At 38.9% G+C, this 12,529-nt stretch overlaps 1 protein-coding gene across 8 annotated transcripts in view; it reads left to right on the forward strand.

The window, feature by feature from the left end:
* The window catches only part of tasp1 (taspase, threonine aspartase, 1), a 179,698-nt gene that overhangs the window by 58,023 nt on the left and 109,146 nt on the right, over positions 1-12,529 (forward strand). For all 8 annotated transcript variants that reach the window (XM_060916843.1, XM_060916841.1, XM_060916842.1 and 5 more), the window contains exon 4: positions 6,827-6,895. In XM_060916843.1, coding sequence (XP_060772826.1) covers positions 6,827-6,895 — 69 coding nt within the window. The remainder of the gene's footprint in view (positions 1-6,826; positions 6,896-12,529) is intronic.

Consider the following 12,529-nt stretch of genomic DNA (forward strand, 5'->3'; position numbering starts at 1 on the left):
TTTATGGTCTCAAACACATTAAGAAGGCAAGAAATTCTACTAATTAACAGGTGTGCCTTGTCAAATGTTAATTGAAAAGCATTCCAGGCAACTACCTTATGAAGCTAGTTAAGATGATGCCAATAGTGTGTGAAGCTGTCATCAAAGTAAACGGTGGATACTTTGAGATGAAACAAATTTTGTTTAACACTTTTTGTTTAACACTTGGGCATGCCTAATTAATTTTTTCCCCTTTATTTTTAGTGTTTTCTACATTGTCGAACAATGCTGAAGGCATACAAACTATATGAAATAACAGGTGGAATGGTGTAGTAAGCAAAAAAATGTAAACAAAGCAAAATCATTATTTTAGATTGTTCAGAGTAGCCACCTTTTGCTTTGATGACAGCTTTACACACTTGACATTCATTCAATCAGCTTCATGATTGAGTAACCTGGAATGGTTTTCCAACAGTTTTGAAGTTCCCATATATGTTGAGCATTTTTTTTTTTTTTTTTTTTTTTGCTGCTTTTCTTTCACTCTGCAGTCCAATTTATCCCAAACCATTGGGTGTAGGTTGGATGATTGTGGAGACCAAGTCATCTGATGCAGCAGTCCTTCACTCTCTTTGGTGAAGGAGTCTTTACATAGCCTGGAGGTGTGTTGGGTCATTGTTCTGTTGGAAAAACAAATTGGGTCACTCAGTGTAAAACAGATGGGATGGCATGTCACTGCAGAATGATGTGGTAGTGATGCTGATTAAGTGTGCCTTCAGTTTTGATTAAATCACCAGCAGAGCATCCCCACACCATCACATCTCCTCCTTCATGCTTCACTGCAGGAATCACACATGCAGATACCATCCATTCCCCTTTTCTGTATCTCACAAAGACATTACAGTTGGAACCAAAAATCTCACTTTCAGACTCCTCGGTCCAGTTTTCTACTGGTCTAATGTCCATTCCCTGTTTCTTGGGGTAAGCAATTCTCCTCTTCTTATTGTCCTCCCTCAGTAGTGGTTTATTTGCAGCAATTAGACTGTGAAAGCCTGATTCACACAGTCTCCTCTGAACAGTTGATGTTGAGATATCCGCTACTTGAACTCTGTGAAATGTTCGCATAGGCTCTAATCTGAGATGCTGTTAATTGGTGATTTTTTTTTTTTTTTTTTTTTTTTTTTGAGGCTGGTAGTTCTAATGAACTTGGCCTCTGCCGCAGAGGTAAGTGTTGGTCTTCCTTTCCCAGAATGGTCTTCATCAGAACCAGTTTCATCAGAGCGTTTCATGGTTTTTGCAACTGCACTTGAAGATGCATTCAAACTACTTGAAATTTTCTGGATTGATTGACCTTCATGTCTTAGTCATGATAAACGGTCTTTACTTGGTTGAGTGGTTTTTGACATAATATGGATTGCTACATTGTCAAATAGGGCTATTTACTGTATACCAGCACTAACTTAACACAATTAAGGGTCCCAAATGCATTAAGAAGGCAAGAAATTCCATTCATTTACTTTTGACATGGCACACCTCATCTCATCTCATTATCTCTAGCCGCTTTATCCTTCTACAGGGTCGCAGGCAAGCTGGAGCCTATCCCAGCTGACTACGGGCGAAAGGCGGGGTACACCCTGGACAAGTCGCCAGGTCATCACAGGGCTGACACATAGACACAGACAACCGTTCACACTCACACCTACGGTCAATTTAGAGTCACCAGTTAACCTAACCTGCATGTCTTTGGACTGTGGGGGAAACCGGAGCACCCGGAGGAAACCCACGCGGACACGGGGAGAACATGCAAACTCCACACAGAAAGGCCCTCGCCGGCCCCGGGGCTCGAACCCAGGACCTTCTTGCTGTGAGGCGACAGTGCTAACCACTACACCACCGTGACATGGCACACCTGTTAATTGAAAAGCATTCCAGGTGACTACCTCTTGAAATTGGTCAAGATAATGCCAAAAGTGTGCGAAGTTGTCAAGGTAAACATTAGCTATCTAAAATATAAACCTTTTTTTTATTATTTTATTTATTTTTTTATTAACACTTTTTGTTTACCACACAAGTCCATTTATTACACAGACACGAGTGGTAAATATGCCACTTCTATTTTTCATTTAACCACATTCGTTTTCTATTTAACCACATCCAGGACATTGAGTAACATATATATTTTCCAGTTGATTAATTGTTTTGATTAACTTGTGTAGGTTTTGCTTGTGAATGTGTCTCTATAATAAAAAGAAAATTGCACGTTGGCTTGAAGATATGAAGTTTATCCTGTGTTGAAAAACCCTATTTTTCATTTGAAATACAGGGTGTTTAAAAAAAAAAAAGATATTTGAGATGTAAATATCCCAGAAACTACATAGTCTAGGTAAATGAAACTGAACAGACTTAATGTTGAGCAATATAATATTTATTCCTCAAAATTTGAATACCATTCAAAGGTATGTGGATTCCATGAACGATTTCACAGATTTTCAATATGCATGCCGCCTGAGACAGACACACGTAGACAGCCTTCCTCTTTTGAACTTTTTGTGCCGTGTTCAAATCTGCATTGCAGTTGGTGCATTTTTAGAGAATTCTCATAAATGCACGTTGCAGAGTCTTGTTTGACTGTGTTCAAGCATACTCTAACACACAAAACGCCTTTTCCAGTAAATGGCATTTCTATACCTAAAAAGATATCATTAAACATAAAATTTTTACCTGTTTCCACATATGCTGTTAAAATTTGAGGCCAATTGAACAAGAATTGGGGCGGCACGGTGGTGTAGTGGTTAGCACTGTCACCTCACAGCAAGAAGGTCCTGGGTTTGAGCCCAGCAGCTGACTAGGGCCTTTCTGTGTGGAGTTTGCACATTCTCCCGGTGTCTGCGTGGGTTTCCTCCGGGTGCTCTGGTTTCCCCCACAGTCCAAAGATGTGCAGGTTAGGCTAATTGGTGGCTCTAAATTGACTGTAGGTGTAAATGTGACTGTGAATGGTTCTTTGTCTCTGTGTGTTAGCCCTGTGATGACCTGGCGACTTGTCCAGAGTGTACCCTGCTTCTCGCCCATAGTCAGCTGGGATAGGCTCCAGCTCGCCTGCGAGGCTGTACAGGATAAGCAGCTACAGATAATGGATCGATGGATGGATAGATGAACAAGAATTGGCAAAGTTGTTAGACTGTGAAATGATATCAAATTTTTTGAAACACCCTGTACATCCTGGACCTGAGTGACACATTTTCCAGTGTCTTCACTCTGATGAGGTCACTCCCAGTGTTTTCCCGCTGACTTGAGACGCATTGTCAAAATGGTGAACCGGTTCAAAATTAAAATTCTTTGTTTAACTTGCTGCCCTTTTTTTTTTGTGGATGTGTCCATATCATATAAACATTACAATGTGGTGCGAAGATATGAAGTTTATCTTCGCATGTTGAAAAATATTTCACTTGTTCGCTATGCTCACTTGTGAAATATGTTCACCACTCAAAGCTAAGCTACATATCTTCACGCAACCATGCAATATCCTCAATAAATGTTCCATGTTATTTCATAGTTTTGATGCCTTAAGTGTTGTTCAGTGTAGAAAATGGTCAAAATAAAGAAAAACTTGTGAATTTGAAGGTGTGTCCAAACTTTTGACTGGTTTGAGAGAGACGCACACCGATCAGCCATAAAATTAAAAACACTGACAGGTAAATTACATTGATTGTTGTTACAATAGCACCTGTCAAGGGGTGGGACATATTAGACAAGAAGAGAACAGTCAGTTCAGTCCCACAGAAGAGATACTGCCGCACAAACTGCTCTAAAAGTTAATGCTGACACCTTTCTGTTTTAGCCAACATTTAACTTTTTCAGCAATTTGTGCTACAGTAGCTCTTTTGTGGGATTGGGCCATATGGGCTAACCTTCGTGCCCCATGGAAATCAATGAGCTTTGGCCACCCATGACCCTGTCGCTGGTTCACCGGTTGTCCTTCCTTGGATCACTTTTGGTAGGTACTGACCGCTGCATACCGGGAACACCCCACAAGATGTGCCATTTTGGAGATGCTTCAGTCATCTAGCTATCACAATTTGGCGCTTGTCAAAGTCACTCATCCTTATGCTTGCCCATTTTTCCTGCTTCCAACACATCAACTTCGAGAACTGATTGTTCTCTTGCTGCCTAATATATCCCACCCTTTGACAGGTCCCATTTTAACAACATAATCAGTGTAATTCACGTTACCTTTCAGTGTTTTTAATTTTATGGCTGATCTGTGTGTTTTTGTCTGTCTGTCTCTGTACCTAATGCACTGTGCTATTATGTATTTTGTAAGTCAAAAAAGCTATGTTCCCCTGACACCCAATAATAAGAATAATGGATAGGGTTATAGGTAATTTTTCATGTTTTCAGATTTTGAAAATATAACCCCAATTCCAAAAAAGTTGGGATGCTGTGTAAAATGCAACTAAAAACAGAATCCAATGATTTTCAAATCATGCAAGCCCTGTATTACATTGAAAATAGTACAAAAACAACATATAAAGTGTTGAAACTAATTTTTTTTTTTTTGTTCTTTTGAAAAGTCATTCAGTTAATTGGCACAGAATTTGATGCCAGCAACACGTTTCAAAAAGTTGGGACAGGGACATGTTTATCATTGTGTTGCACCATCTCTTCTTTTAACAACTCTATTTGGGAATGGAGGAGACCAGTTGCTGTAGTTTTGAAAATGAAATAATGTCCCATTCTTGCCAAATGTACAATTTTAGTTTCTCAACAGTTTGGGGTTTTCTTTGTCATATTTTGTGCTTCATAATGCACCAAATGTTTTCAGCAGGTGACAGGTCTGGATTGCAGGCTGCCCAGTTTAGCACCTGGACTCTCTTCCTACAGAGTTGTACAGTTGTAATATGTGCAGAATGCATTTTGGCATTGTCTTGCTGAAATAAGCAAGGCCTTCCCTGAAAAAAGATGTTGTCTGGATGGCAGCATGTTGCTCCAAAATGTGTATACATCATTCAGCATTAATGGTGCCTTCCCAGATGTGCAAGCTACCCATGTCATGCACTAATGCCCCCATACCATTACAGATGTTGGCTTTTGAACTGTGTGCTGATAACAATCTGGATGGTTCCTCTCCTCTTTTGCCCAGAGGACACAGTGTCTATGATTTCCGAAAATATCTTCAAATTTCGATTCATCAGACCAAATGACAGTTTTCCACTTCACCTCAGTCCATTTGTAAATGAGTTGGTGCCCAGAGAAAGCGGCGATGTTTCTGGATATTGGTTATATATGGTTTTAACTTGCAAGTGTGGATGGAGTAATGAACTCTATTCACAAATTATGTTTTTTGGAAGTGTTCCTGAGCCCATGCAGTGATTTTTCCACTACAGAATCGTGTCTGTTTTTAAAGGAACAGTCCACCGTACTTCCATAATGAAATATGCTCTTATCTGAATTGAGACGAGCTGCTCCGTACCTCTCCGAGCTTTGCGCGACCTCCCAGTCAGTCAGACGCAGTCAGACGCGCTGTCACTCCTGTTAGCAATGTAGCTAGGCTCAGTATGGCCAATGGTATTTTTTGGGGCTGTAGTTAGATGCGACCAAACTCTTCCGCGTTTTTCCTGTTTACATAGGTTTATATGACCAGTGATATGAAACAAGTTCAGTTACACAAATTGAAACGTAGCGATTTTCTATGCTATGGAAAGTCCGCACTATAATGACAGGCGTACTAACACCTTCTGCGCGCTTCGGCAGCTCATTGATACGGAGCTCAGATATCAATGCGCTGTCGAAGCGCGCAGAAGGTGTTAGTACGCCTGTCATTATAGTGCGGACTTTCCATAGCATAGAAAATCGCTACGTTTCAATTTGTGTAACTGAACTTGTTTCATATCACTGGTCATATAAACCTATGTAAACAGGAAAAACGCGGAAGAGTTTGGTCGCATCTAACTACAGCCCCAAAAAATACCATTGGCCATACTGAGCCTAGCTACATTGCTAACAGGAGTGACAGCGCGTCTGACTGCGTCTGACTGACTGGGAGGTCGCGCAAAGCTCGGAGAGGTACGGAGCAGCTCGTCTCAATTCAGATAAGAGCATATTTCATTATGGAAGTACGGTGGACTGTTCCTTTAATGCAGTGTCACTAGAGGGCCTGAAGATCATGGGTATCCAGTGTTGGTTTTTGGCCTTGTCCCTTGTGTACAGAAATTTCTCTGGAATCTTTTCAATATTATGTTCTGTCAATTGTCTGATCCCCAAATTCTTTGCAATTTTTAGATTGAGGAACGATATTATTAAATTGTTGCATTATTTGTGCATGCAGTCTTTCATAGAGTGGTGAGCCCCTCCCCATCTTTACTTCTGAGAGACTCTGCCTCTCTGGAATGCTGTTTTTATACTCATTCATGTTGCTGACCTATAGCCAATTAGCCTTCTTAGTATTTTTACCATCACTCAACTTTTCCAATCTTTTGTTTTGCTGTCCCAACTTTTTTGAAATGTGTTGCTGGCATTAAATTCAAAATGAGTGCATATTTTTCAAAAAACAAGAAACATTTTTCAGTTTCAATGTTTGATATGTTTTCTTTGTACTCTTATCAATGAAATATCTGTTTGCCACAATTTGCAAATCATCGTATCCTATTTTTATTTACATTTTACAGTGTCCCAACTTTTTTGAAATTGGGGTTGTATATTTGATTTTAGAATCTAAAATAGGGGTGAATGTTAATGTGAGTGATATATAAATTCAGTAATTGGGATGCCTTTTATGTCCTTTTTGGTCCTGTGTGATTTTTAATTCTGAAAGATTTCTTCGACTGGTCCTTCATAAAATTGTGTTTTGCAGGCCATGGAGAAGTTGAGAGATGGCGCCACAGCAGTGGAGGCAGTGACTGCAGCTCTTGTAGAGCTAGAGGTGATGGTTCTGTGCCTTTTTGTCTCTCTCCTAAGCCTGTTTCTATTTGGTATATTCATCCTTCTCCTCATTCCTCAAAGTTGTGTAAAAATAAGCACCAGTTTGAGTGCATGAAAGGACCTATATTAACAGATTTGCATTTCAAATGGCATAAAAATGAGCAGTTATTTCAACATAAATTATGAATCAGCCTCCTACCCACTAGTCCCTTTCTTTACAGGTCACATCCCAGCTTACACTCCTATAAATCTAATTTCTGTGAAACATGCTGTAATTTATGGCGATGTTGCAATCGACAATGAAAGTAAAACTTTCAGTCAGCTAACTTGGTCGGAGAAAAGAAAGAGCTGGGTTTTTTTTGTAAAGCTGCTAAAAAGCCACAATCAACTCAGAAGGTGAACTGTGTTCCAACATCAACTCTTGGTACATGCACACTCTTTTTATATATCCGGGTTTTTATTCATTTTAGATTTATGCTTTATGTTAAAGATGTTTATAAATATAGGAAAGCCTGTATTTATGTTTTCATTCTGAATAAATAAGAAAATTCATATTTCATATAAACCGAGGACTCAAAACACTGAAAAGCAGATTACAATAATCATATCTGCCTGAAACTCTGAATCCCAGGCAGCTTTATTTTGCTGAAGGACTAATGAGCTGATTAACATCCACATCAAATAAAGTAAATATTATACCAGTTTACTTGTGTATATATTTTGTGCTGGGCCTATATGAATGTTGGTGATTTCTATGGCTGGAAAGCTTTTCGGTCAGGAGTCTGCATAGATGAATGATGGCTTCATGTTCAAAATGAAATCACTGGATACACTGCTCGTCAGTGAGCCGCAGTATACCCAGACGAGGTTGGACTACTCTTTGCTTCATTGAGCATGTCAAGCTCTTTTCTGTCTTTCCCACTCTCTCAGAAGCACAAGCAAATGCAGAGCAGGCATTTTGGTTTCGGATTGTTAAGGCATACCAGAAGGTTGGTCCTAGTGATGCTCTTAAGGCAGATTCTACCGTAACTGGATCCATTAACCACTTGCCCACAAAATAAGAAATTTTTCTTGTCCTTTTTTCAGTGAGGTAATATTTTCAAGATTGAAAATATGGTATTTGGTCTTCTAAAACAGCACGTCATTTAAAAATACACTGAGTATATCAATAAAAGATTTTTAAAGAATAAAGTTCTATTTCTTTGACATATCTGACAGACATAACTCCCATTTTAAAAATCACTTTCATTATCCCTGTTGTTATCGTCAGTGAATTTCTGTCAGATGACCTGACGATAGACTCAGCCATTTTGGATCTTTGGTAGTTATCGTGTGGAAGCAGGCTTTATAATTTTTGGGTGTCAACAGATAGAGTTGAAATAAATTAACAGCGAAAAAACTATTTCGCTCACTAGAGAAGCCCACAGTTATTTTTAAAAAATGCTATCGTCAGTCTGTCAGTCAAATGCACCTGACGATAGCAAAATTCAAGCCCTCACCATGCACATGTTGACTGATGCAAAGAGGAAATTCTACTGCACATGATTTTTGTGACAGCAGACATTTACTTCCGGGCAAGACTTGGAGTTCTGACAGCTAGATTTCATCAAATAAATCAAGGTAAGATTTTCAGTCAGCTATCCTGGCGATAGAAATTTTTGACGATAGAAACATTGAGAATATATTTGTGCATTCATATTTAAATTTTTCTGGAGGAAAACTATCCTAAGTTGAGAAATCGGAGCCACTTGCGACCCTTTCAGCCGACAGGCCATTTCAATGTGTTATTTCCCCACAAAAGTGACACAGTCGTGTCTGTCATCACTGTTCTGACAATTATTGTTGATATTTCAATTTTGAAAATAAATTTTATCTTTTTTATTTCAATATTTTATTTTATTATTTGGTTCTAGTGATGAAGTATTTAATATTATTACTAAATTTGTCAGATTAATAATGTAAGAAACAGTTTTGTTGCTATTGTCATCTAGAGTGTCTGTCAGAATATGATGGTAGACGTTAGTTTGTCTGTCAGATTTTGATGATAGAAACCGATGTGGTTCTATTGTCATTTAGCATGTCTGTCATGTCAGGCTTTTATTAATTAGTTACCAGGACTACTGTCCTAAAATTTACTGTGAATGTCAAAGACCCCAAATGCTACTAGAAAAACTTAATAGAATGATCAAAATAATCAATTCAGCAATTTAAGGAGATGGGACTTAACTGGCCTCTGTTATGGTAGAATCTGCCTCAATTGATGTTTCTGTTTTATTCTAATTGTACTAATAATTTACCAGGCTTGCTCCCAACACCATGTGATGTAGAATGCCCCCCCCCCCCCCCCCCCCCCAAATGTACGGTTGCACATTATTGTAGTTTAAAACAGATGACACAAAAATTTAGGGATTTGTATTTATACATGTATAATAATCTTAAAAGTAGGCCTACCACTGACTCAAAAGGTAGTCTGGTGTTTTGCAATGTTGTGATGCTTAAAAGAGAAGAAAACCCATTTTAAAAATAGTTATGAAGGTAGATTGATATAAACTAACGATTCATGCGAATAATTAAAAATAAGGAGCTCACACAACTAAGATATCCATCTCTGAAAGTCCGTTTCTTTGCAGTATGGACAATTTCATGGATGCTGCCATTCGAAAATATTTTAACCAATCAGGAAAATCCCCCTGATCGTTTCCGGCAATGCTCCGACGTCATTTGGGTGCAAAACACGGACGCTCCGCATAGTGAGTAAGACTTGAAGCTGCCCCTGGCTGGAGATTATTTCATTCAAAGTTTATATGAAAAAAAAATAAAATTCCATTTCTCTAACAAAAAATTGGAGGGGGAAAGATAATACTGATGTTGATAAACACTGAGGGAAGAGTGAACAGCTGATGTACTCCTATGTGACTGAATGAGGGAGGCAACTTGTCATATTTATATCCCTGATACAAGTAGTGTTGCCATGGCAGCCTCATTCTGTGGACTGTAACCTTTCTAGACTACTTACAAACGATCTGCATACAATCTGACTTACCTAAATCTGTCCAAGAGGCAAGTGCGTGAGTTTTTACACGTTCCTGGCAGCATAAGCACTTGTTAGCATGCTCTCGACTCGTTCATGAAAAACTTCATCAAGACATCACCAGGCTAGCCTACCATAATTACCATGGTAGATAGACAGTCCAACTCGCGCAGCAATGCAAAAAGAGGGTAAACAAACACTGCTTTACTATACAGGATTCTTGTGAACATTACCTGAGGATGCAACAATGGCAGAAGTGAAAAAACTAGCCTGCATCAATCCCCAAAGTACGAAAAGGTAAGAAGGTAATGGATAAATGCCATTTGCCGCACAGGGGCGGACCTCTCATGGGCTGACTAGAATGGTCAGCTTTTAGAATAGAATAGAATTTCAGCTTTTGCCTTCTGGCTCCCGTTTTAAATATCCATTAGCCCGGACCAACAGGTACAATCACTCTTTTATACCTTCTGCTGTTCAGCTGCTAAACTCTACTAGGAAACACAGATAGCCATATGCCAGGTTGTGTACTCATTTTTAGGTATCTTAACAGCGGGCTTTTCATTTCCCCACTGCATCTATTTTATTATTTTAATTTTTACACTATGCACCCACTCCTCCATTGAATCTTATTTATTATTTTTAACCTTTTGTGTGTTTCTTTACATTGTCTTGTGGAAGCGTGAGTGTTGTGTGTATGTGTGTACTATTACTGCAAAACAATTGCCTAAGCTGGGACAAATAAAAGCTACTTGACTTGACTTGACTTGGTCCTTTGGGTGCAAAAACAGCACATTCGCAGCTCGTATGCTCAGAACGTTTTGAAGAAAATTGTTTCACTCAAACAACTCTGATACACCGGCATTAGGAATACTGTACAAACCAGCACTGAATCCAGATGCGGTTCCCCTAATCTTCGGCCAAAAAGCGAACAAGACAAGTGAGATGACATGATCAGTAGTCTGCAGAAGAGAAGTTCAAAGGGTAAGAAAACACTTTTTATGGCTTCCCTAAGTTTTTATTAAGCATGATTGTTATTTTGAGTTCCTTTGGGCATAAACATAATAATTGCTGATGCAGCTAAGCGGCTTGATGCTTGTTGGATGTCTTGCTTTGATTTAGTGTTGTCAAAAAAGCCTCAGTAATGACGAACTAAAACAACTCTATAAATATTGTTCACTTGTGCGTAACCAATTGATATGGTAATGCTTGTTTAACACGATCATCATCACTAATTCGTATCATTGTCTGAAGTACTCGAGGAAATCAGTGAAGAAATGTCGCTGGCGCTGTGGTCCATTTTGCCGAATACGGCCGTGTATTGTAAGGGATGTCACTCTTTACAGAAACCATTCGGAGTTCTTTAAGGTATACAGGAATTTGTTTGTGGAATAGCCGACCTCGATCACTGCAATCTAGTCAAACAGGTGAAACAGTTTTTATGGAGTAAATTGCAAACCTAGTTTTATGATTGTGTGTGTGTAGCTAATTTTCAAACATTTTGGTGCTGTTTCTGGAATTTAGTTGTACTCTGTGATACAGTTAGCATATATTTTTTGTTTATGACTTTTTGATCATTGTTTATACAATTTTGTCAATTAATTGTCATCTCTAATATTTTGTTTCCTGCTGTCATCAAGAGGACCACATTGGAAATGAGTGTGTTTTATACTTGGTTTTTTCCTCTGTACTATTTATACTGTATCTTTTTATGTGTATGAATTTTACCAAATGAATCCATACCATACCAGCAGCTCGAGTGTTTCTGGCAATATTTCCGCCTTTTTTCATACACATGCATCCTCCAGTAATGTTCACATGAATCTTGTATAGTAAAGCAGTGTTTGTTTACCCTCTTTCTGCATTGCCGCGGGGGTTGGACTGTCTACTATGCTAATTATGGTAGGCTAGCCTGGTGACGTCTTGAAGTTTTTCATGAATGAGTCAAGAGCATGCCAAGCATGCTAACAAGCAGTATAACGTGTAGTTTCAGCCTTGTTTTACAGGTAAAGAGTTTGGGTTTGTCCATAAGTCAGGGTTGCAGCTCATTAATACACCATTTCAGATGTATAGTGAAAAAAATCGACATTGTCACCTTAGTAGACCTTTCGCTTTGCCACTTCATTACTGAAGAGCGACACTCAGCCTTGCACCCAAATGATGTCACACATCGCCCTTCCAACAGGCAACATGGCAGTCTACTGGTGGCATTAGAGTAACGATACAAAAACGCTCAACTTTCTTATAAATGGTCAAACATGCCTGAAACTTTTCTTAGGGGCTCTCAATATTACAAGCATGTATTTACTTTACATTTTCTATTCCTTTAACTGCAGCTCTCAGAATCACATTGCGAAATGGTGTTTTACATAAGGGGTGTTTTACAGTCAGGATACACAAACTTGTCACTAAAATAAAAAAAAAATCGAGTTCAGCTTTTTTGGCTCAGTTTGTGAACTAAATGAGGCCCTTGATGGAAATTTATTTTCTGCTGATTACTGTTGGTGGCAAAAATTTGTAGCCCGAATACAAACAGCACTGCGTTGTTAGCTGGCTAATGGTGAGAGCATAATTATTTTTCCAGACAGGACGGTTTTTGACAGACAG

Source organism: Neoarius graeffei, chromosome 3 (genome assembly GCF_027579695.1).
Source record: "Neoarius graeffei isolate fNeoGra1 chromosome 3, fNeoGra1.pri, whole genome shotgun sequence".
Taxonomy (NCBI): Eukaryota; Metazoa; Chordata; class Actinopteri; order Siluriformes; family Ariidae; genus Neoarius; species Neoarius graeffei.